The sequence below is a fragment of the Phocoena phocoena genome, chromosome 19 (genome assembly GCF_963924675.1).
Source record: "Phocoena phocoena chromosome 19, mPhoPho1.1, whole genome shotgun sequence".
Lineage (NCBI taxonomy): Eukaryota > Metazoa > Chordata > Mammalia > Artiodactyla > Phocoenidae > Phocoena > Phocoena phocoena.
In genome coordinates this window covers 46,631,246-46,655,227 of record NC_089237.1, presented here as the reverse complement: position 1 = coordinate 46,655,227, position 23,982 = coordinate 46,631,246, and the positions used below count along the sequence as shown (strand labels likewise).

Genomic DNA, 23,982 nt, shown 5'->3' with positions numbered 1-23,982 from the left:
AGTTGAAGCTGAACCAAGCGGCCATCCCAGCGTGAGACTAGATTCCTGGTTCCGGGAGCAGCCAGAACCAGCGGGCGGGCAGGCAGACGGGCTTTTGCTCAGAGGCCCCAGTGCTCAGCACGCTGGCTATCCACAGACGGAATGGCCCTGCAAGTGGAGCTGATACCCACCGGGGAGATCATCCGTGTGGTTCATCCCCACAGGCCCTGCAAGCTTGTAAGCTGGGATGCTCTGGGCTGGGAGGAAGGGTGGCAGTGTCTCGCCAGGGCCCAGCAGCTTCCTCTCAAGCAAACCCCTCGGGAAAGAGGTGAGCAGTGGGAGAAGCATTCTGATCCTTGGTGGGACAGGAACAGACTGGACAACAAGGGGTAAATGGAAGGAAGAGTGTAGGGTTTAAGCCCACCAGGAGCAGAGTGTTTCAAAGCGGGGATCTGGGTTTGAATCCCTTCTCCTCCAGTTCCCTGATCCTCAGTGGGCTGGCCTGTGAACTGGGCTAACAACACCGTGGTGACAGGGCCGCTCTGAGATCTAAGGACCAGCGCATGCAAAGCTCCAGGTGCATATAGTACAGGCTCAGTTAATGCCGCTGCTTTCCCGTCTGGCCTGAAGAACAGACACTGGCCGGCTCAGAGCAGTAGCGTGGGTGGAGAAGGAGGGTGAATGGAGCGAGGCGGTCAGAAAAGGGGAAGAACTGACTTGGCCTGGCACGCAGGGCAGGGTCGGGTTTGCTCTGGTGATGCAAAGGCGCCCTAGGATAAGGGAGAACCCCATAAGACACACGCCGTCCAGCACTACAGCGAGTGGGCCCGGTCGTCAGCCAGAGGAGGGTGCGTGTGTGCGTGTGTGTGAATGACTGTGACGCGCCTCGTCCCCGGGAGCTGGCTGCGGAGTGTGCTGCACTAAGCCCCCGCGGACACGGACGCGGGCCGGGGCCGGGGCCGGCACCGGGGCGGCCTGGGCGGGGCCGGAGGGTGCGCGCGCGCGCCGGGGCCTGGGCCCTGACCGGGATGACGACAGGGAGCGGCCCGGCCCCGGGCGGGCCCTGGGCGGGGAGAGCGTGCCTGGGCCGCCGACTCCGGAGCCGGCCACGCCGACTAGCCTGGCCCCCGCCCGCGCAGCCGAGAAGCCAAGCCGGTGGGTACGGGGAACTACGTGAGGGCCGCAGCCGCGCGGCCCCGGGGGTGGGCGGGGCTCCACTGGCGGGCGGGATGGAGGAGAGGGTAAGCGGCCGGGCGGCGAGCCAGGCCCGGAGCTACGGTTGGGGAGGCGGGGGTCGGCGGTCCAGGGATCGCTGGGGCCGAGGGTGGGCTCGGCCCGGCCCGTGCGGGGTCCCAGGACCCGGTGGCCCCGGGACTCGGCCTGTTACAAACTTAGATTTCTTGCGGGTAACGTGAGGGCGGAGAGGAGCGGCTGGGATCGCGTGACCCAGGCGCCCTGCGCGCCCTCTGGGGCCCTCCGGCTGCCGGCTTTGCCTCCGGGTTCCGGAGAAGCCGCCCGGGCCCCGCCCCTTCCCGTTCCCCGCCCCCCGGCCCAGCCGAGCCAGTGGCCCCTGCGTGTGAGTGCGGCGGCTGGGGGGCTCCGAGATGAATGAGAGAATGAATGGCTGGCCCACGGCCTATTCAACGCCCGGCACGCTCCGGCCTTCTGCTCACACTCCCGGGCTCTGTGATTCATTCATTCACACAGGCGTCCACAAGGGGTTATTGAGCTCCCACTGTGTGCCGGCCTGGAGCGGGAGCAGTCTCCTGGGAGAGACTGACAAGGAAACCTTCGATCAGAGCGGAATGCGATAAGGAGGGGGCTGTGTGTTGCGGGGAGTCAGGAAGGGGTTCTGGAGGAAGTGATACCTGAGCCGAATCTTCAAGGATGACTAAGAGTCAGTCAGGTGGGGAGGGGTTTGGGTGCGAGGGCCAAGGAAGCTGCAGGTGCAAAGGCTTGAAGCTTAGAGCCATGCGGCTGGTGGCAAAGGTGGAAGCAGCTCCTCCTGGCTGTGTGTGGTGGTGAGAGAGACATGGAGAGAGAAGGGACTGGAGACGGCTGCCCCTGTAGCCACATAGGAGCACAGGAGCAGTGGGGTAAACTGAGGACACAGGGGGCTTCTGGAGTCCACATACAGGGGCCTGGCGAGAAGCAGTGGGTGTGCTTGGCATATGGACAGGTGCCCTATAAACCTTCACTCTATTAACATGGGATGTTAACTGATCGGATTTGCATTTGTAAATACCACAGGTGGCTGTAGGAAAATGGATTGGAGGGAGGAAGGCAGAGAGGCCAGTTTGGAGGCTGCTTGCTTGGTCCAGGGGCAGAGCAGTGATGCAGGAGCCAAGGGGAGGTTTTAGCAGGTAGTGACTCCTTGGTGTGAGGAGTGGAGCCAGGAGGGCGGGCCTTTTTTTTTTTTTCCCCTCTCTGTTGTGGCCTCTCCCGTTGCGGAGCACAGGCTCCAGACACGCAGGCTCAGCGGCCATGGCTCACGGGCCCAGCCGCTCCGCGGCATGTGGGATCCTCCCAGGCCGGGGCACGAACCCGTGTCTCCTGCATCGGCAGGCGGACTCTCAACCACTGCGCCATCAGGGAAGCCCGGGCGGACCTTTTGATGCCAGGCGGTGATGACTAGCTGGAGGTGCCTGCCTCCTCTCATCTTACAGGATACTGAACAAGGAGGATAGGTTAGTGGGCAAGGCGCTTTGTTTACTTCTGCTGGACCCCCCAGGCAGAGGTGTCTGGCAGGCAAAAGGCCCATGGTTCTGGAGCCAGAGTATACAGCCCTTGACTGGGGCCCAGTGAGATATCAGGTAGAACCCCTAAGTCTCCAACTTTTCTTTCCATTCCCCCTCGCAACAGTTCCCTTCAGTCTGGAACAGTCCTTGGTGGGGCAGCCTGGGCCCAGACCTAAGATATGTTTGATAATAAAAAAGCTGAACACCAGTTCTGTGCCCAGCATGCGCTGTGGGTGAGATAGGCTATGGTTCTTTCTGCTGCCCCAACAGGCCATGAGGCTGCCTCAGTGGAAATCAGTTTCTATTAGCAATCTGAGGGTCCTCAGAACACCCTCTCCAGACTCGCATAGACCTGAGCCAGGGGAACAACTGAGGCTGCCCACTGCCCTCCCCACTCCTCCAGAGGGCAGGCTTGGGGGCACCTGGCCCATACTAGGTAATGGGCACTGGATGACCCAGGTCTGCTGGACCTGCGCCACCTTTATGGGAAACACCTCCCCAGGTGGGAGGAGACTCAGAGGCATCCTTGGGAAATAAGGCCTGGGTCACTCAGGGGTCACAGCTGCACCCCAGCCTGAGGCCAGCCCCTAGGTCCAGGGCCATGCTAGGGGCACAGGTCATGGCCCACTCCCTAGCTGCTATTCCTAAGTCCTACATGTCAATAGTCACACAACACCGCCAAGGGTGGGTACTGGGCACTGCTAAGGAAGTTCGCTAAGGACGGTCATGGCCTGGCAGGTAGCATGTTAACCCTGACAGAGAAGCTGGGAAATCCTCCAGCCGCTAGGCAGGCGTCTTTCCCTCAGGACAGCCCTGTAGGAGTAGACAGTGGTAGACTTCCCGGTTCCAATCCCAGCCCTCCTTTTACTAGTCCTGGGATCTTGAACACGTCATTCGCCTGCCCAGCCTCAGTTTCCCCGTCTGTAGAATAGGGGTAATAATACAGACCTCATGGCTCGGCTGAGGGCATTGAAAGGAGTACAGTACCAGAGCGGTGTCTCTCACACGCTCTGTCCCCCGCCTCCCTACCCCCTCTCCCAGGCGGGCGCTTCCGTCCAGTGAGGCGAGGCGGCCGGTGGCGGTGGCCAGGGTCTGTGGTCGGGGAGCAGGCCCTCTGGCCCGCTTGGCAGCGGAGACGCCCCCTCCTTCCGCCGCCGGGCGGTGGCTGTAAGGGAGTCAGCGGGCATCCGGGGAATGCAGCGGCGGGGCTCGGGCGGGGGTGGCCGGCCGGACCCCTCCGCACGCGGATTCCCCTCATTCCTGCCGCTTGACGCGGCGGCGGCCGGAGCGGGCACTGCGGCCGCGAGGCCCCGCCCCTCTGCCAGCTCCTCGCCTCGGGCCCGCGGGCGGCCGCCAGCCGAGCCAGCCTAGTCCTTGTACCGCCCCGGAGCCGTGCTCCTGGTGGGGACCGGCTGGACCCCCTTCCTCCAGTCTTCCAAGGCCCTTCCCACTCCGGGTGAGCGGGAGGCTGAGGCCCCTCGCGGAGGGGGCCTCCTCCCGCCCTTAGCCCGAAGCTGGTGGCATTTAAGGCCCCCGCCCCCTCCGCTCCCACCCATCTCCCAGCTGCGCGCGGTGGCACCCAGTCCCCTCGCTCCCTCCAGAGGGCCCCATCTCCCAGCTGGCGCCCCCGCCGCGGGGTCCCCAGGGCCGCGGCTCCGGCCGCGCTGTTGTTCTCGAGGTAATGAGCCTTCCCCACGAGGCTACAACCCGCACCTGCCGCAACCTCCCTCCCTCCCTCCCCGGGGAGCCCAGGTCTGAGAGAGGGGCACGCTGAGGCTTTGGGTCCCAGCCCTGCCCTTTTGCCCCCTAGGTCAAGTCAGCATCCGGCGATTGCGCCTCGGGTTCCTTATCTGTCAGGTGGGGCACAAGTAAAGTTCGAGAGCTCTTTGTTAACTGGCAGGCAGACACGCCTGAGGGGCTTTCCCCGCTATAGAAGAAGTGTGACCTGTCTGGCCCAGGACCTGGCTCTTAGTAGGTCTGCTCCAAGCGTGTGTGCAAAGAGTGTCTGTCCGAGAGGGAAGTGGTGTTTACTGAAGGCCTGGGAGGTGCCTTGGCGGCTTATCTTAGCCTTCTCAACAGCCCTTTGAGTCAGGTATTAGCCTCGTTTTAAGGGTGAAGGAGAGGCTCCCAGAAATTAACTGACCTGCTGGCAGTCATACAGCTTGTGAGAAGCAGCCCAGCCTTTTGGAAGAAGCACTAGCCATCACACCCCCACCAGCGCTGGGATCTGAGCTAGAGTTTGCCCCCCAGGCTGCTGCCCACCGAGAGCCCAGCGAGGGCGGGGCTGCTGGGGGGCTGGTTTGGGTAGAGGGAGGATGTCCTGGGCAGAAAGTATGGAGGGATCTAGAGGGACAAGAGAGGGAGACCCTCTCCAGAGGAAGGAGAGAGGTGAAGAGCCCCTGGGCACAGGGGCCCTAGTCGGGATGTCCTCGATAGGGGAGAAAGGTATTGCCCCAAATGCTGGAAGTCGGACGTGGATTCCCCAGATGGAAAGCTGAGCCCTCCATGGAGGCCGGGCACGCACCGCGCTCGGCAAAGGTGCTCTGGCTGCCTTCGTCCCTGGGGTACGCGCTCTGTGCTGACGCGGGAAACTAAAGAGATTTCCTAGAGACTTAAAGACACGGGATCCACCCTCCAGAGAGTGTACGGGGGTGGACAGTGTCCCGCACGGAGGCTCCGCCCGCCTGGGCGCGCCGGCCGTATTTGGACATTTCGTTCTATTTTTAACTTTCCCGGGACTCGAGGTTGGAGTGTGGGGGTGGGAATCCTGCTTCCTCCGGGACCCACGGGCCTCTGCCTAGTGAGTCCCGCGCCTGGCCTAGTGCGTAGTGTAGACACAAGCCCGGAAGTGAATTCCGGCTCAGTGTAGACGCGGCGGCCGCGCGGGTTCCGGGCCCCACCCTGGAACCAACGAAGTCCCTCCTGGAAAACCTGACTCAGGCGGAGCCCCTGCCCGGCGGGGAGCTCCGCCCCCGCCCCCGCCCCCACCCCACCCTTGTACCCACCCACGGCGCGAGATCCCCCTTAGTTCCTGCCCCACCCCTACCAGCTGGGGAGGGACCCCCCGAGTCCAAGCACCGAAGGAGGCGGGGGCGTCCGGGGAGTCCCGCGCCTCCGAGGCACACGGAGGGGGCGGAACGGGGGGCGGGTCGGCCCCTCCCTCGTGACGCCGCCGCCGCCGCCGCCGCCGCAGAGCCCCGAGGCGAGAGCTCGGGCAGCGGAGCAGGGCGCCAGGCCGACCGGGCAGGATGCGCTACCGAGCGTCGGTGAGCGGGGCTGGCGAGCAGGGCGGGGGTCCCGGGCGTCCCTCCCGGCCTCGCGGCGCCGCCTGGGCCTCGCCAGGAAGCGGGCGCGGCCCAGGAATTTCGGGTGGAAAAACGTCCCGGAAAGTTGCAGGGGGAGGAGGCCGAGGCAGGGAGGGCCGTGAGGCTCTCGGACCCTGGCCGGGTGAATAGCTCCCGGGGAGGGCTGAGAGCGCCGAGACCCGTCACCCAGAGGGCAAGGGGGCTGGAGCTCGGGCCAGATTTGGCAGCAGCTTCGGGACAGTATTGGAGGGGGGAGGGGGCAGTGAGGGACAGGCCTAGGAGAGGCAGGCCCCTGGCCAGACCCTGAGGGGTTCCCCGGCCAGAGATCTGGGTAGTCTGCGGTTGGAGGAGGCCTAGTGGCCTCTTGGGGATCTACACCCCCCTCCCACCACGGTGGCCACCTTGCTCTTCTCTGATCCTTGACACTCTTGGTGTCAATTTCCTAGAGCCCTCAGACCCTTTTGAAGAGTGTGCTCTGGGGTGGGGGCCTTCTTGAGCCTGTACTTCTCCCCACCCTCTAATGGGGTCCGGAGGGAAATGTGTTTTCCGCGGTAAAATCCCCACTCCCTTGAGGCTTTTCGGGGCTCTCAGGGGAGGAGGGTGTCTGTGAACCTGGCAGCTGGAGGGGAGGGCGTGGTTCAGCTGTGGGAGGGAGGGCCCCCCTTCTGGGGTGGGTGTTGAACCCAGCTGGGTTGGGAGGTCCCCTGGGGGAATCCCTCTCCTGTGGCCTGGGGTGGCATCTTGCTAGGTCCCTAGACACTCTCCCCCTGGAGACTCTGGGAGTGGGTGTGGGAGAGATGGCCCCACCCTGCCTGTAGAACTCACTTTGAGCTATTTGTCCTACAAAGCACCTGTCACACGTGGCCCAGAGCTAAGGGACTTGAGGTCACCTGGTCCATCTCAACTCCTCCTTCTTGAGAAGGACACAGCCCAGAGAGAGGAGGGGTTTTGTCCAAGGTCAACAGAGCATTCTTTCTCTTACTCTCATGACCCTCCCTTTCTCTGCGCAAAACCAGCATCTCCCTGGATTCAGTGGCCTTGCCCCCGTGTCCTCTGGGTGCTCTGTGCTCCAGTGTCCTGTGTTCAGGTCCCATGTGGTCTTTGTTCTGGGACCTGCGTCCTCAGTGTTCCATGCACCAGCTTCCTGCCATCCAAGCCCACTGTACCCAACCTGGTACACCCGTCTCCTGGGTGTTCCCTGCGTCGTGTGTCCAGGCCCCCTGTGTCCATGCACCCCTGGTTGTCCTCTCAGTCCCGCAGGCTATGCTGGAGGGGAGAAGTGGCCTTCCCTTACCCTGCTGCCGCTGACCCTCTCCCATGGCCCCTCCTTGCAGGCCCTGGGCAGTGACGGGGTGCGGGTGACCATGGAGAGTGCACTGACCGCCCGTGACCGGGTCGGGGTACAGGATTTCGTGCTGCTGGAGAACTTCACCAGCGAGGCAGCCTTCATTGAGAACCTGCGGCGACGCTTCCGGGAGAACCTCATCTACGTGAGGCCCGAGTGGGAAGATGCAGGGGGTGCTGGGGGCACAGATGCAGGCTGTGAGGGAAAGAGGCTCAGGGGCCTCTGGGAGAAACTTCTGACCCTCCTCCCCTGACCCCCAGACCTACATTGGCCCTGTGCTGGTCTCTGTCAACCCCTACCGGGACCTACAGATCTACAGCCGGCAGCACATGGAGCGTTACCGGGGCGTCAGCTTCTATGAGGTGCCACCCCACCTGTGAGTGACCCCCCCTCCTATGAGTGACCCCCTCATCTCCACCTAAGATGACTCCACCTGACCTCCCACTTGGAATGAATCACAATTCACATCTGTGAGGAATGCCCAGTGCCCACCCAAGGTGAATCTCTCTACTCCATCTGGGCAGGACCCCGCCAGCCTCCACCCCAACTCACACTCATGACTTATTCCCCCAGCTCTACCTGAACATGGCCCTCCAACCTCAGTGACCCTCTGACCCCCACCTCTGAGGGACCTCCCAGCCCTACCTATGAGTGACCTCAACCTTCACCCGAATGACCTCCAATCCCCCCACCCATGAGTGATCCCCTCAATCCTCTGTCTGAATATGACTCCCATCCTCAGCTGGGAAGGATCTCTCTTGACCCACACCTTGGAGGGTTCCCCCATCCTCAAGGGTACACCCCCTTGTGAACCCCACCAGACATGGGAGCGCCCACCCCCAGTCCTACCTGTGGAACTCCCACCTCCTGCAGCCACTTGACCCCTGGCCCCCTAAGCTCCTGACGGGCCTCTCTGCCCTAGGTTCGCGGTGGCTGACACTGCATACCGGGCACTGCGCACGGAGCGCCGGGACCAGGCAGTGATGATCTCTGGGGAAAGCGGGGCAGGCAAGACAGAGGCCACCAAGCGGCTGCTGCAGTTCTATGCTGAGACCTGCCCAGCCCCTGAGCGGGGCGGCGCCGTGCGTGACCGGCTGCTGCAGAGCAACCCCGTGCTGGAGGTGAGGGGACAGCAGCATCTGGGGGGCGGGAGGGGCAGAGAGAGACTGCCAGGCATGCCTCACACCCCTGTTCTCTCCTAGGCCTTCGGAAATGCCAAGACCCTCCGGAACGATAACTCCAGCAGGTTCGGGAAGTACATGGACGTGCAGTTTGACTTCAAGGTACCTGTGGGTGAGGTACCTGTGGGTGGGGCAGGGCAGGGGTAGTGGGATTCCCATTCAGCAGGCGCCCACTGGCCAGGTCTTTGGCACCAGCAAATATTTACTGAGCACCTACCGTGTGCCGGGCGCTGTTCCAGGTGCTGGTGGTACAGCAGTGAAACAAAACAGACAGAAACCCTGCCTCCAGGGAGGTAGACAGTAAACAGAAAAATGTAATTTAGCTGACAAGTGTCACGGCAAAAAATAAAATGAGGCAACGGGCGGGAGCAGTTGCTGTTCTAAATGAGGCAGATACAGTAGGCACTGAGAAGGTGGCATTTGGTAAAAGTTTGACGGAGACAGAGGAATGAGCTGTGCAGATACCTAGGAGAGTCCGGGCAGAGGGCACAACCAGTGCAGAGGCTCTCATGGGGAAAGTGCTTGATGTGTTCATGAACAACAAGGAGGCCAGAGTGGCTGGAGAAGAGAGCAAGGGGCCAAGGAATAGAAGAGGAGGCTAGATGCTGTGGGTCCTTTCGGGTCTGTGTAAGAACTTTTTTTAAAGCTCTGAGTGGAAGGGAGGCTAGAGAGTTGGGGGGTTTTTTTTGTTTGTTTTTTTGGCCATGCCCATGTGGCTTGTGGGATCTTAGTTCCCCGACCAGGGATCGAACCCGTGTCCCCTGCAGTGGAAGCGCAGAGTCCTAACCACTGGACCGTCAGGGAAGTCCCGAAAGTTTGAAACAGAAGTGTGTTATGACCTCACTTTCCTCTTAAAATGATCGCTCTGGCTGCTTTGTTGAGAATAGAAGGTAGAGAACCAGGCCGAGCAGTTAGGAAGCTGATGATTATTAAATCTAGATGACAGATGATGGTGGCTGGGCCCAGTGTGTTGGCAGTGGTTGGATTCTGGAGGTTCTGAAGGTTAAGGCAGCAGGATTGGCTGTCCGACTGGATGTGAGGTGTGGGAGACAAAGAGGCTTCCAGGACTGCAGACTGCTTGGCCTGAACACCTGGAAGGTTGACCAAGATGGGAAGAGGGAGCTAGTTTGAGGAGGGGAGATGAGGAGTTCAGTTTCAGGCCTGTTGAGACTGAGATGCCTGTCGGACATCCAAGTGGAGCCGCCAGGTAGATAGGGCTGAGCGTCCTCATTTCTCAGAGGAGGAGACAGGCCAGAGGGGGCGACTCGCCTGAGCCATTGGCAGAGCTGGAATTCGGAGGGCAGGGGAAGAAGGGGAAGATGGGCTCTGTCCCCAGTCCCCCTGAGCAGTCGCTACATCCTGCCCTGCCCGCAGGGAGCCCCTGTGGGTGGCCACATCCTCAGTTACCTCCTGGAGAAGTCCCGGGTGGTGCACCAGAATCACGGGGAGAGGAACTTCCACATCTTCTACCAGCTGCTGGAGGGGGGCGAGGAGGAGACACTGCGCAGGCTGGGCCTGGAACGGAACCCCCAGAGCTACCTGTACCTGGTGAAGGTGAGTAGGGGCCAGGCAGGACGGGTGCCATCCAGGGAGCCCAGTGCCACGGCTAGAACCCAGCTCTGCCCATCCTCCAGGGCCAGTGCGCCAAAGTCTCCTCCATCAACGACAAGAATGATTGGAAGGTTGTCAGGAAGGCTCTGACGGTCATCGACTTCACCGAGGATGAGGTGGAGGTGAGGCCTCTGCTGGGACCCTCCCTTTTCTCCTGTCATACCCTGAAAATCTCCGTCTACCTTTACACCCCGTTTCTACTCTAGCCGCCTTTTCGTCTCAGATTTCCTTTACCACCTCTCCTGCCTCCTTTTTAAAATTTATTTATTTTATCTTTGGCTGCGTTGGGTCTTCGTTGCTGCATGCAGGTACCATAGTCTCTGTTTATATGAAAATAAGAAGGGGCAGAAGGAGTTCCATTTCTGCCAGAGACAGTCTGTCTTTTGCTAATTTTTTGGAAGCAATGGGTTCTCTTTTTTAAATTATTTTTTATTTTTGGCTGCATTGGGTCTTCATTGCTGTGCACGGGCTTTCTCTAGTTGCGGCAAACGGGGGCCACTCTTCATTGCAGTGCGCAGGCTTCTCATTGCAGTGGCTTCTCTTGTTGTGGAGCACGGGCTCTAGGCGTGTGGGCTTCAGTAGTTGTGGCACGTGGGCTCAGTAGTTGTGGCTCGCGGCTCTAGAGTGCAGGCTCAGTAGTTGTGGTGCACGGGCTTAGTTGCTCCGCGGCATGTGGGATCTTCCTGGACCCGTGTCCCCTGCGTTGGCAGGCGGATTCTTAACCACTGGGCCACCAGGGAAGCCCCTCTCCCGGCTCCTTCTGACCATCCACTGTGTGCCCCTGTGGGGCTCTCAGCCCCTCCTGTAACCCCCACCTACCCCTCCCTGTCCCCCCAGGACCTGCTGAGCATCGTGGCCAGTGTCCTGCATCTGGGCAACATCCACTTTGCTGCCGACGAAGAGAGCAACGCCCAGGTCACAACCGAGAACCAGCTCAAGTATCTGACCCGGGTGAGTGGGGCAAGCAGAGGGCGAGGGCAGGGCAGCTGGGGCGGGGGGAGTGCACCCTCACCAGGCCCACCCCTTCCCTTGGCAGCTCCTTGGTGTGGAAGGCTCAACGTTGCGGGAAGCCCTGACGCACAGGAAGATCATCGCCAAGGGCGAAGAGGTGAGGGCCAGCCTTTGCTTCAGGGGCTAGTGGGGGCAGGAGCAGGTATTGTACGGCAGCCCTCCTCCCATCATCCCCCTTCCTCTGGTCTGCTCAGCTGGTCTTCTTAGCAATGCTGGAAGGACATAAGGCGGGTGGCTCAGGGAGGCTCAGGGAGCTGGCCAAGGTCACACAACAAGAGGGTGAGGCTGGAAGGAAGACTCACCTCCAGGAATGAGGTCTCTTGTCTTATACCACCTTCCCTCTGGTGGGGCCACTGTGTCCTCCCCTGGTGCCTCCCAACCCCAGACTCATTGTGGGCAGGGAGGGCAGAGTGGTCAGTTTCCTGAGTGCGAAGGGACCGGGGTGGGAAGGGGCTGCATTCATTTCCCCATCTCACTCTCCACCCCCAGCTCCTGAGCCCGCTAAACCTAGAACAGGCTGCCTACGCGCGAGACGCCCTCGCCAAGGCTGTGTACAGTCGCACCTTTACCTGGCTGGTCGCGAAGATCAACAGGTCGCTGGCCTCCAAGGTGAGGGCTTGGCCCCTACTGCTCCCAAGGTGGCAGGGAGGGCAGACCAGGGAGGCCCGGGGCTGGGAGCTGGCGAACGTTGGGACCCATGCTCTTGGTCATCTGGCCCTAGGATGCTGAGAGCCCCAGCTGGCGGAGCACCACGGTCCTCGGGCTCCTGGACATTTATGGCTTCGAAGTGTTTCAGAACAACAGGTCCGAGCCCCACTGTCCCCTTCCTGTCCCTCCTCCCGTCTCCCCTGTCCTGGTGCCTCTCCTCTTCCCCGGCCTCTCACATTCCTGCCAGTGTCTTCCCAGCCACCTGGGTCCTGCTCTGTGTTTCTTCCCTTAGAGCTGTGGGGCCTCATCCCAGCCCTCCCCCGCTTCTGGTCCCGTGTCCCCTGGAATTACTGAGGGCTCCTCTGTTTCCCTCATAGCTTTGAGCAGTTCTGCATCAATTACTGCAACGAGAAGCTACAGCAGCTCTTCATTGAGCTCACCCTCAAGTCGGAACAGGAGGAGTATGAGGCAGAGGGCATCGCGGTGAGTGCAAGCCTGTGGGCATCCCCACCTGCCGTGGCAGCCCGGGCGTCGGTCTCCCCAGGAGAGGTGCCAGGACCCCATGATGATGCCTTCCTCCCCTCTTGCCCCTCAGTGGGAGCCTGTCCAGTATTTCAACAACAAGATCATCTGTGACCTGGTGGAGGAGAAGTTCAAGGGCATCATCTCCATTTTGGTGAGCCGTCTGCTCCTCCAAGGCCCCGTGTTGGGGGCTGGGTGGGATGACATCACCCCTTTCCCCTTGTTCTCCGGGCCTGTCCGCAGAGAGCCAGAGTTTGAGCGGGGACAGGACAGGGCTGTCTGTGGAGGGTGAGGTGAGGTGCTGGCCAGGTCTGGGGGGCTCCCTGTGATCTGCCCCTTTCCTCTGTGTCTGCGCCTCCCATGGGGACCCCTGAGTCCCTGTGCTCTCCAGTCCCTCCCCCACACGTCCTTCACCCTCTGCCACACCCCCCAGGATGAGGAGTGCCTGCGCCCCGGGGAGGCCACGGACCTGACCTTCCTAGAGAAGCTGGAGGACACCGTCAAGCACCATCCACACTTCCTGACGTGAGTGGGCTTGTGGGGCTTTCCTGGGGCAGAGCCTGTGGAAGCCTGCAATCCCCCCTAATCACTGAACACCAGTCACAAGGGGATGACCAGAGGAGGCACTAAGTGAAGGACAGGCACACAGAGCCGCGGCTCCTAGCGTGTCCACAGAGTCACAAGCTTCCTCCTTTTCCTTTTGAGAATGAAACTTCCTAAGATTTTCCTAGCTTCCTTATTTGGAAATTCTTTTATATTTAAGGAATCCCCTAAAGCGGGGTGAGGGGAGAAAAGAAACAAGCCTCTCTGTTCCAGCTCTGCCCTGTGTATCTTGAGTACATCAGCTCCTCTAATCCGAAGCAACCCCTAGAGGAGGTTTTACTGAGGTTCAAAGAGGTGAAGCCCTTTGCCCGAGGTTATCTCACATCGAGTTAAGTCCAGAGCTGGGACTCAGGCCCAGGGCTGCAGATTAGTTCCCCGACTAGGAATCAAACCTGAGGCCCGGCAGTGAAAGTGCCAAGTCCTAACCACTGGACCGCCAGGGAATTCCTGAGCAATTTTTTTTTTTTTTTTTTTTTGCGGTACACGGGCCTCTCACTGTCGTGGCCTCTCCTGTCGCGGGGCACAGGCTCCGGACGCGCAGGCTCAGTGGCCATGGCTCATGGGCCCAGCCGCTCCACGGCATGTGGGATCTTCCCGGACCGGGGCATGAACCCGCGTCCCCTGCATCGGCAGGCGGACTCTCAACCACTGCGCCATCAGGGAAGCCCTGAACAGCTTTTGCTTAAGAGAATATTAAAAACCTTTCTCTGGAGCGAGCAAGCAAGGGAACCTGCTGTTTGTCCTCGCTCCCCACACCTGCTGTCGCCGGGGCCCCGGTAAAGCTTTGCCTGAAAAAAGAAAAAGAAAAAGAAGAACTTTTTTTGGCTGTAACAATAATGTCCCTCATCAGAGAAAAGTTGGAACGTGTGCAAAAGCCACTTGTAATCCTGTCACCTAGAGGTCACCACTGTTAATAATTGGAGACATTTTCTTCCTGCCTTTTTCTATACATTTTTTTTTTCGTAGTTGAGAACTTATTGTGTGTAAGGCTCAGGATGATGTTATATCCTGAGTATCTTCCTGTGTCATCAAACAGAAAAATTTCCTCAAAACAATTCCTCCAGCGGCTCTAAAGCAGATACTCCACTGCTCTCACCCAGCCTCTGGGGGCCCTGTCCAGCCTCCAGGTTTCTGCTGGGAAAACAGGGCTGCCACGAATATCTATCTCTGTGCCTTAAATCTCTGCCTGGTCTCTCTGGTTAGTTGCTTGGAATTGTTCTTAAAAGTAGAAAACGGGCTAAAGGGTATAAACATGCTTAAGACATAAGTAGTCTCTTGGGGCAGATTCCAGTCTTAAAATGTAGTGGGCAGCACTCAGCCCTCTGAGCAGAGACATGTAACAGCCAAAAGCAACGCCAAGTAGCCCTCCACCCAGCATGCCCTGGCAGTGCGGAGGCCAAGGTCCCCGTCCTGGTGCTGTGTGACCCAGGACAAAGCCATCTACCTCTCTGAGCCTCTGTGGCAGCCTCTGTGCAGGGAGGTGGCCCCGCCCTGCCAACTTTTTACTGGATGCCTGGTTCCTCTCTTGAAGTCTCTTCAGCAGGCAGGGTGCATGGCTCAGGCCAGCAATCTGCAGCTTCCTCTCCCTGTCACCCCCAGGCACAAGCTGGCTGACCAGCGGACCAGGAAATCTCTGGGCCGCGGGGAGTTCCGCCTGCTGCACTATGCTGGGGAGGTGACCTACAACGTGACCGGTGAGGATCCTGGGGCTGGGTCCCCACAGTGGGTGGGGAGAGGGGCTCTCCCTCCCCTTACCTCTGCTCTCTCCTTCCAGGGTTTCTGGATAAAAACAATGACCTTCTCTTCCGGAACCTGAAGGAGGTGCGGAGGACCAGGGGGAGGGCTCGCGGTCGGGGCTCTGTATGACCTCCGCCCCAGGAATCCGACAGGCCTTACCCTGTGCCCCCACCATGACGCCCTGCTCTGCCCTCACAGGCCATGTGCCGCTCGGAAAATCCCATCATGAGCCAGTGCTTCGACCGGAGCGAGCTCAGTGACAAGAAGCGGCCAGAGACGGTGTGAAGGCTGTGGGACCCGAGGGGGTGTGTGTGTGCGCGGGAGCGGGACCAGTGCCTGCATGAGCTGCGAGTTAGCAGTGTGTGTTTGAGTTCGTGTGTTCACTGGTGCCTGGCTGTGCACCGGTGTGTGTCTGGGAGGCTGCCCGTGGGTGCATCTGTGCTTGCTTCCATGTGTACCGGTGTGTGCACTGTCTCTAAGTGTGGACGTGTATGTGTACACCTGTGTCTGTGCGGGCGCTTGCGTGCATTCACCCCCACAGCAGACATTTGTAGTGGACGTTGCTGGGCACTTTGGATACAAAAATGAATAGGTGCTCTCCTAGAAATGTGCGCAGGGTGCTATGGAAACTTAGGGAGCAGCAAATTGCCTGAGGGAGTCGAAGAGGGGAGGTGGTCAGGGAGGGCTTCCTGGAGGAGGAAGCATCTGCGATAACTTGGGAATGGGTAGGTGCTTATCAGATAGACAGAGGGCCCCACACAGGTACACAGTCCAAAAAAATCCAGGAGGTGGACAGGAAAGTGACATTTCGAGGAGAGAGACGGGGAAAGGCAGATATGGCCAGTGGTGCCAGATGCAGGGAGAGCTCCAGTGAGCTGTGGTCAGAGGTGTGGCTGCTGGGCTTGGCAGGAGGAGTGCCAGGGCAGTCCCAGGAAGAGCAAGGTCATGGAGAGGTAGAAGCCACAGCACTGCAGGCCAAGACATGCAGGCAGGGAGGCCATGGAGGCAGCATGTTGTCCAGAGTCTGACTCCCTGGGACCCTGCCCTCTGCTCCCCACCCCCACCCCTCCCCTGAGCATTCTCATCCATGGCCTCATATCCCCCTCCTTGACGCTCGTGAGGACACACCCACTCGATCCAGGCCTCTCCAGCAAGCCACAGATTCCACTGATCTCCAAGCGGCCTGCAGGCACTCCAGACCCCAGTAGTCTATAAAGGGCCCTTAACTATCCAGTGTCCCAGGCCCGCTCCTTCTGTTCCCCTAACTCAGGGCAGGGACCACCCTCCACCCAGTCCTGAAGGACAGAAACCTGGGCATCATCCCTGATTCTTCAGCCTCCCCCATTGCCCTCATCCTAACGACCGTTGGATCTTGCCGGTTTCTGCTGCCGGAATACCCTTGCCTCTCGGCCCCTCTGTATCCCTTACTCCACTTTGGTCCTCTGAGCCAGCCACAGCCTCCTCTGTGGTCTCCTGGCTCCCCGTCTGTCCTTACCAACCATCCTCCACCTGTCTGCTGTAGAGCTATTCCAAATGGCAGATCTTTTCCTGTCATTCCCTCCCTCCAAATTCCTCTTTGGCTCCCTATTTCCCTCAGGATAGAATTTAATCTCCCTAATGGGACTCTCGAGTCCTACCGTGATACTGCCTCCCTAACACTATCTTTTTTACTCCCTCTCTGGGTCCTTGCACTGCTTGTAGTGCCCCGTGTACACCAAGCCTTGGCTCACTCGGCCGCTCTGCCGGAATGCCGTCCCCTCCTGCCTGCCTTCGGGCTGTCTCCTACTTACTCTTTAATTCTCAGCTGAAGGGTTATTTTCAGAAGACTCTTCCTGATGCCCCCTACCCCACAGACTGAAGTAGTTGCCCCTTCTTGATGCCTCCAGAACCCCCAGGCATGCGCCCCTGGCATTAACGGGACCGCAGTGGATTGCAAATCTTTGCTGAGGCATGCACTTCTCCCACAGGCCTGAAGTCCTTGGAAGGTCCTGCAGTGCAGTGTACAGGGATCACGGTTGAATGCATAGGAGTAGGACACACTGTTTAGGAATGCGGCCCTGAAATTCTAAAAAGAGAAAGAGTGGCTGCCAAAGGAAGACATAGGATTGAGGTTGCCAGGAGACCTGAACAGGATTTTTAAGACGGGAATGAGGTTCTTCAACTGAGGTCTCTAGCTCGGCCAGAGGGATGCAGGTGATGTAGTCTGGCTCCTTCCTCTGTTGTGAGGGAGGGGTGATGGGAGAAGGGGATCTGGAGATTTTGTTGACCTTCATGGGTTTATAGCCTGTCTCTAAACACAGTATGGAAATAGTAGAGCTTTCATTCTGCTTTCGTTTTTGTTTTGTTTTGTTTTCTCCCCACTAGATAGAAATGAGGGTCCTTAGCCTGTTTCTGGCAATCTGTTAATTTACTAGGATGGTTGTCTTTCATTTGCTTTCCAGTAGGCACAGTAAATTTAGTTGAAGAGCGCATCTATATGCTACAACTTGATTACACCTTTTTTTCTGGCTTTTTTGCATTTTTTCTTTTACCAAGTTTCAGTTCCTGCATGTAGAATTAAATAAGAAACAAAACTTGTAAAGTTGTAACATTTCACTTGGAAATGCTGCCCAGTCTTCAGGAGCTTCAGAATTCTGACCTTTGCCGATGCTGGAATAAAGTGTCGTAATTTAAAAAAAAAAAAAAAAAAAAGTAAGGGCCCACGCAGGGCAGGGGTAGTTGTGGGAACTGGTTCCGTTTTGCCCCAGGGAGGGGTCTCGGGGGGGTTTCAGAGCTCTGCCACGGGGAGCGGCATCTGCAGGGGTGAGCGGCCTCAGCCCAGCTCCGACCAACCTTCCGTTCATCTTGGCTGACCAGGTGGCCACCCAGTTCAAGATGAGCCTCCTGCAGCTGGTGGAGATCCTGAAGTCTAAGGAGCCCGCCTACGTCCGCTGCATCAAGCCCAATGACGCCAAGCAGCCCGGTAAGCCCTCTGCCCCCTGGACCAGTGCAGGCTGTGCCTCCCCTGCAGAGGCAACGGCCATCTGGCGGCAAAAGTCCTCTGACCACCCGGTTATCCCTCCCCCAGGCCGCTTTGACGAGGTGCTGATCCGGCACCAGGTGAAGTACCTGGGGCTGATGGAGAACCTGCGCGTGCGCAGAGCCGGCTTTGCCTATCGCCGCAAATACGAGGCTTTCCTGCAGAGGTGGGGCGGGGCCTGGCTCAGCACCAGGGGAAAAGGGTGGGAGGGTCGTCGGCGCCTCCTTGATCCCGGGAGGGAGGACAGCGATTCTCCGCCCCATTCAGGGACGGGGCTCTGAGCTGCTGTGGGATCCACACCAGGGGCCCCTCCATGCTGCAGGCCTAATGTCAAGCTTGGTAGGGCAAAGACCAGCCCTCCCCACCCCACCCCCCAGGCCCTGCCCTCACAGAGCAGCTGCTCAGGGGTCCATGAAGCGTGCATCCACATGCCCATATCTCTCACCAGCGGAGATAGTAAACGCCTGTGAAAAGGACAGAGTTTCCAATCAGCTCAGAAAGGATAGAGCAGCTTTGGGGTTATCCTGAGTTAGGGGCCTGAGGAGTCAATCAGGTGTGAATTCTACCTCTACCACTTTCTAGCCCCATGATTTTCAGCAGATGAGAAATGTCAATTTCCTCATCTTTAAAGTGGGGATAGTAACAAAGCGACCTCTCAGGCTTTCTGTGAGCTGTGAGTCAGTGGGAGCACCCAGCAGATGCCCGGAAGAGCTGGCTTGGGCCCCCAGAGAAGGATGCTGGCAGGGGTGGGGGCTGAGTGCATTTCTGCCCCTCCTGTCCCCAGGTACAAGTCACTGTGCCCAGAGACATGGCCCATATGGGCAGGACGGCCCCAGGATGGGGTGGCTGTGCTGGTCAGACACCTCGGCTACAAGCCGGAAGAGTACAAGATGGGCAGGTGAGTGGCTCCCACGCCTGGTGTTTGGGGGGCACGGGGGTGGCAACCAGGGGCTGATCAGTGCTGCCTTCCCAGGACCAAGATCTTCATCCGCTTCCCCAAGACCCTGTTTGCCACAGAGGACGCCTTGGAGGTCCGGCGGCAGAGCCTGGGTGAGAGAGGGGCCCCACCCTTCCTATCCCAGTGGAGTCCACTCTGGGGAGCAGGAAAGAAATCACTGCATTTGGGCTCCTTCTCCAGGAAGTCCGCCACGCCCACATTCAGCTGCCCTCCTCGTCACCAGCCCCAGTCTCCTGCCCTTGGCTACATACTCTGCATGTTCTCATGTTGCTTTGCTCGCTCCCTTGCTCTTTCCTTTACTCTCCCTTCACTTAATGCTCATTCAGCCACTCCCCCGACTCATGCCACTCAGTGAGCTCTGACAGTGCCCGGCCCCCAGCCGGGTCCCTTGCGCTCTGGCCAAGGGACTTTCTTTCCCAATTACAGCCACGAAGATCCAGGCCACCTGGAGGGGCTTTCACTGGCGGCAGAAATTCCTCCGGGTGAAGCGATCAGGTTTGGGGGCCCAGGGGTCTTCAGGAGGGCAGGGGCTAGGGTAAGGGTGGGGAGGAGATAGAGGTCAGCCGTCTGTGGTCTCTGCAGCCATCTGCATCCAGTCGTGGTGGCGAGGAACCCTGGGCCGGAGGAAGGCAGCCAAGAGGAAGTGGGCAGCACAGACCATCCGGCGGTGAGCACTGGACGCCATGGGGGGCGGGGTGCAGAGTGTGTGTGTGCGGGGGTCCGTTACCAGGCTTCTCACCCCCCCACACAGGCTCATCCGCGGCTTCATTCTGCGCCACGCACCCCGTTGCCCCGAGAACGCCTTCTTCCTGGATCACGTGCGCACCTCTTTTTTGCTCAACTTGCGGCGGCAGCTGCCCCGGAATATCCTGGACACTTCCTGGCCCACGCCGCCACCTGCCCTGCGTGAGGTCCGTGGGCCCTCCCTGCTGAGTTAGGAACCACCAGCAGGCTCAGCGGAGGGACCTAATAACCATGTGACCAGAGGAGCCATCAGGGAAGGGAAGGGAACTGGAGCTGGGCTGCAGAGAACGAGTTCTTTTTTTATATATATAAATTTATTCATTTTATTTATTTATTTTTGGCTGTGTTGTGTCTTCGTTGCTGCACGTGGGCTTTCTCTAGTTGCAGCGAGCAGGGGCTATTCTTCGTTGCGGTGCGCGGGCTTCTCATTGCGGTGGCTTCTCTTGCTGCAGAACATGGGCTCTAGGCTCGTGGGCTTCAGTAGTTGTGGCACGCGGGCTCAGTAGTTGTGGCTCACGGGCTCTAGAGCGCAGGCTCAGTAGTTGTGGCGCGCGGGCTTAGTTGGTCCACGGCACGTGGGATCTTCCCGGACCAGGGCTCGAACCCGTGTCCCCTGCATTGGCAGGAGTATTCTTAAGCACTGCGCTACCTGGGAAGTCCCAAGAATGAGTTCTTTGCAAAGAAGCAACTCAGGAATGGAAGAGTGGTCCAGGTTGAGGGGGTGTCACTTAGGCCAAGGCCTGATGGTAGGCACATGCCTGTTGTCTTCAGAGGGAAGGGAGCCAGGCTGCCTGGGTGCCCTGACCTCGCTCGCGCCCACAGGCCTCGGAACTGCTGCGGGAGCTGTGCCGGAAGAATATGGTGTGGAAGTACTGCCGGAGCATCAGCCCTGAGTGGAAGCAGCAGGTATGGGGCTGGGAGGCAGACGTTGGGGGACTAGCCAGGGGGCCACTCGAAGAGTGCTGGCCTGGAGGACCTTCACCCCAATTTACCACGTGCCCTCAAATGGATCCCAGCCCGTTTGGCCTCATGTATGAAGCCGAGGCTGGAGTAGATTTTGCACGGCAAATAGGGTTTATCTTCTAGACCAGCTCCGCTGGCCTGGTAGAGGCTGCCCAGAGCCCTGTGTTGAAAAGGCTGCACCTTGAGTCTGATAGAGTAGTTCCAGAGAGAGACATTGGTGGCTGACATGCCTGTATTTGCCAACTCAGTATAGGATGATGCTAAAGGACACACGCAGCAGAATTAACCTGCAGTAGTGGTTTTTTAAAAAAATTAAAAATTTTTTTGGCCGTACCTTGTGGCACGCGGGATCTTAGTTCCCCAACCAAGGATTGAACCTGTGCCCCCTGCAGTGGAAGCAGAGTCTTAACCACTGCAGTGCCAGGGAAATCCCAACCTGTAGTAGTTCTTTGAGTATTAGCAGCCAGCCAGATCTCAGGCTGGAGCTTTATCTCAGGGGTTCCAAGGCCTGCTGTGGTGGGGAATTATCCCCAAAGTGGGGCCTGAACCCTGACAGTCCTCTCTGTCATGACCCTTCTGAGGAGCCTGTGCCTTGGTCAGTGGGGATGGGGGTAAGGGAGAGAAGGGGCTAAAGGGGAGTGTTGGTGGCAGGGCTTAGCCTCTGGTGCTGGGGCCAGAGAGAGGGTGAGGGAAGCTGTCTCAGTCCCTGAGGCTGGGCCTGTCCCTGCTTTGATGGTCGCCATCCCTCTGACAGCCCCCCTCCCTGCCCTTGTCTCCTCAGCTGCAGCAGAAAGCCATTGCTAGTGAGATCTTCAAGGGCAAGAAGGACAATTACCCGCAGAGCGTCCCCAGGCTCTTCATCAGCACGCGGCTTGGTGAGCCCCTGACTTGCCAGTGCATAAGCCCTCCGTCACTGTCCTAGTCCCCGCTCTTCTCCTCTCACCTCCCCCTCCCCCATCTGGGTTGCAGGTGCAGATGAGATCAGCCCCAAAGTGCTGCAGGCCCTGGGCTCTGAGCCCATCCAGGTGAGACGCTGCCTGCAGACCACCCTCGACCCCAAACAGTTCTGCTGCCCGAGGACTGGGTGGGGGAGTCAGGGCCTGGGCAGAGGGTGAGGAGGCCCCTCAGCCACCCTCTGTCCCCAGTACGCAGTGCCCGTCGTGAAATATGACCGCAAGGGCTACAAGCCCCGCTCCCGGCAGCTGCTGCTGACGCCCAGCGCCGTGGTCATTGTGGAGGACGCCAAAGTCAAGCAGAGGATTGAGTACGCCAACCTGACCGGTGAGCCGGAGTCCAGGGCTGGGTGGGGAGGGCCCCCGCTCTGACCCTTGATCCCTGACCTCTGCCCTTCCGCCTCAGGAATCTCCGTCAGCAGCCTGAGCGACAGCCTCTTTGTGCTCCACGTGCAGCGTGAGGACAATAAGCAGAAGGTGGCCCTCGGGGGACTGGGTGGGGGAGGGGGTGCTTCTCTAGCTCTGGGCAGGGCCTGACCCCTGACCCCGTCTGGGCCCCCAGGGGGACGTGGTGCTGCAGAGTGACCATGTGATTGAGACACTGACCAAGACAGCCCTCAGCGCCGACCGCGTGAATAACATCAACATCAACATCAACCAGGGCAGGTGAGGCGGGGAGGGGCGGGGAGGGGGCTGTGCGTGCGTGGGGCGGGTGGGCCTCACGCACCACCTTCCCTCCAGCATCACGTTCGCAGGGGGTCCCGGCAGGGATGGCATCATCGACTTCACGACCGGCTCGGAGCTGCTCGTCACCAAGGCCAAGAACGGGCACCTGGCTGTGGTGAGTGGGGCCTGGCGGCAGCACCCTGCCTCCCGCTGAGGGCCCTGGGGCCAGGGCAGAGCCTCTGGTGGCCGAGCCTTCCAACCTCAGCGGTGCTGGGCAGAGCCTGGGCGCCTCGCCGTGGGTCCTTTGAGCTCCCACAGTGCAGAGGGTCATAAACATGGCAGCGCGGGGGCGGGGGGGATCAGGGGGGTGAGAGTGTGTTGGGGGGGAGGGGAGGCCTGCTCTGGCCAGGGCAGTGGCTCCCGTGGGAATAGGGTTGGAGTCTCCAGCGCCAAGGCCTCTAGACCACTCCCCCAGCTTGCCCCCGCGCGCTGTGACATATCTAAGCCGTGAAGACAAGTGCTCGAAGCACCTCTGCTTCCTGCTCACCACCTGGGCTTCTCCCCCGTCCCACAGGTGGCCCCACGGCTGAACTCTCGGTGATGAAGGCGCCCACTGGATCCCCCTCCCGCCTCCCAGTGCTTCGCTCATCCCCTTCTCCCCTTCCCAGTTACCAAAGACTCGAGCTTCCAGACAGGGACCCAGGGACACCTTGAAGCCCACCAACAAACTCCTGCCTGCCGCTCGCCCCTCTCTTGAGGGAGCAGCAGGGACCAGGGAGCTGCCCCAGGAGTGGGCCAGGCCGGGCCACAGCAATAGGAAAGCCGGGGCCAGAGGCAGCCACGCCAGCCCCACTGCCAATGCCAAATATTTGAGAGAAGGGAACTTTTGCTGAGGTTTTCTCTGAGATTTTTTGATGCTTTATAGGAAACTATTTTTTAAAAAAGCCATCTTCCCACCCCCAAGACACACTGGATGTGTTTTCCCTGACTCCAGCAGGGCAGGGAATGGAGCTGAGAGGGTGGGCGGTCTGGGCCTTGGTGCCCTCTTCCCTGCCCAGGCCACCCTTTCCTCCTCGTTTCCTTGGCACCTTGTCCGTCTGCCTGCCCACCTGTAGCCCACTCCAACATCCCCCTGGGGGCTGAGACCACCCTTGCCTGCCCCCTCCTTCCTGCCTTAAAAATGCCCTTCTAATATCATCCCAGCCTGAGGGCATCCTGGAGTAGGGACAGGACCCCTAGAGCACAGAATTTGGACGACTCTGAGAGATCACCTAGTCTAGTCTCCTGGTGTGACGAGCAAGAGACAGAGGCCCAGAGAGGGGAAGGGACTTGCCCAAGGTCATCCAGTAGGTTGGGGCAAAACGAGACTGCAACCCTGTCCTCAGCACACCTCACTGCCTCTCCCAGGGATGGGGGCGCCGTGAAACAGGCTCATGCCTTAAGGGTGCATGTGGCTTCCTGACCAGCAGTCACCCTTGGGGGCCACCAGGTGGAAGGAGCTCTCCTGCCTGAGTCCATGCCTTAGGATGACAAACACCCTGCCCATATACTTTGGCCCCAATTCAAGGACATAGGGCCTTTACTGGCCCCTGACCCCCCTCCCTATCCTGGGAGCCTGGGGAAGGGGCCAGCCTTGGGAGGAGCTGCAGGGGCGTCACCTCTTTCTGCTGCTTCTCCCCCTCCCCCCCACCTCCCCAGAGGGGCTGGGGGACTGCACAGCTGCCTCTGCCCTCCTGGGGGGGGGTCTCAGCCCACTGCTGACACTTCTGCAATCCAGAGAAACACTAAATAAAGCAATACGTGTTTGCCAACTTTGGTCTCCTTGTGAATGTTAGAAAAGGGAAGACTTCCCTGGTGGCGCAGTGGTTAAGAATCCGCCTGCCTGTGCAGGGGACACGGGTTCGATCCCTGGTCTGGGAAGATCTCACATGCTGCAGAACAAATAAGCCCGTGAGCCACAACTACTGAGCCCACGTGCCTAGAGCCCGTGCTCCGCAAC

The 23,982-nt window shown here is 59.6% G+C and overlaps 1 protein-coding gene across 3 annotated transcripts; it reads left to right on the top strand.

The window, feature by feature from the left end:
- Positions 1-141: 141 nt before the first annotated feature.
- Positions 142-23,794, top strand: MYO1C (myosin IC). Of its 3 annotated transcripts, none has more exons than XM_065896763.1 (32): positions 142-216; positions 7,357-7,512; positions 7,628-7,743; positions 8,290-8,488; positions 8,570-8,650; positions 9,923-10,102; positions 10,183-10,281; positions 10,997-11,110; positions 11,196-11,267; positions 11,660-11,779; positions 11,892-11,974; positions 12,196-12,301; positions 12,414-12,494; positions 12,774-12,865; positions 14,543-14,637; positions 14,718-14,764; positions 14,879-14,959; positions 17,537-17,642; positions 17,748-17,865; positions 18,484-18,597; positions 18,673-18,749; positions 19,084-19,152; positions 19,240-19,324; positions 19,409-19,568; positions 20,224-20,307; positions 21,146-21,239; positions 21,334-21,389; positions 21,510-21,645; positions 21,724-21,794; positions 21,880-21,983; positions 22,059-22,158; positions 22,558-23,794. In XM_065896763.1, exons 1-32 carry the CDS (start codon positions 142-144, stop codon positions 22,582-22,584), a joined length of 3,198 nt encoding a protein of 1,065 aa, XP_065752835.1. In that variant the 3' UTR covers positions 22,585-23,794. The 3 variants fall into 3 exon arrangements, with proteins under 3 accessions (XP_065752835.1, XP_065752837.1, XP_065752836.1); XM_065896765.1 differs by lacking the exon at positions 142-216 and adding an exon at positions 1,064-1,134; XM_065896764.1 differs by lacking the exon at positions 142-216 and adding an exon at positions 5,966-5,983.
- Positions 23,795-23,982: the final 188 nt, after the last annotated feature.

Coding starts and splice junctions, on each gene's coding strand:
- MYO1C (XM_065896763.1), top strand. CDS start 142: ATGGCCCTGCAAGTGGAGCTGATACCCACCGGGGAGATCATCCGTGTG. Junction 14,638..14,717: donor GGTGACCTACAACGTGACCG/GTGAGGATCCTG, acceptor CTCTCCTTCCAG/GGTTTCTGGATAAAAACAAT. Junction 19,325..19,408: donor GCAGCACAGACCATCCGGCG/GTGAGCACTGGA, acceptor CCCCCCACACAG/GCTCATCCGCGGCTTCATTC.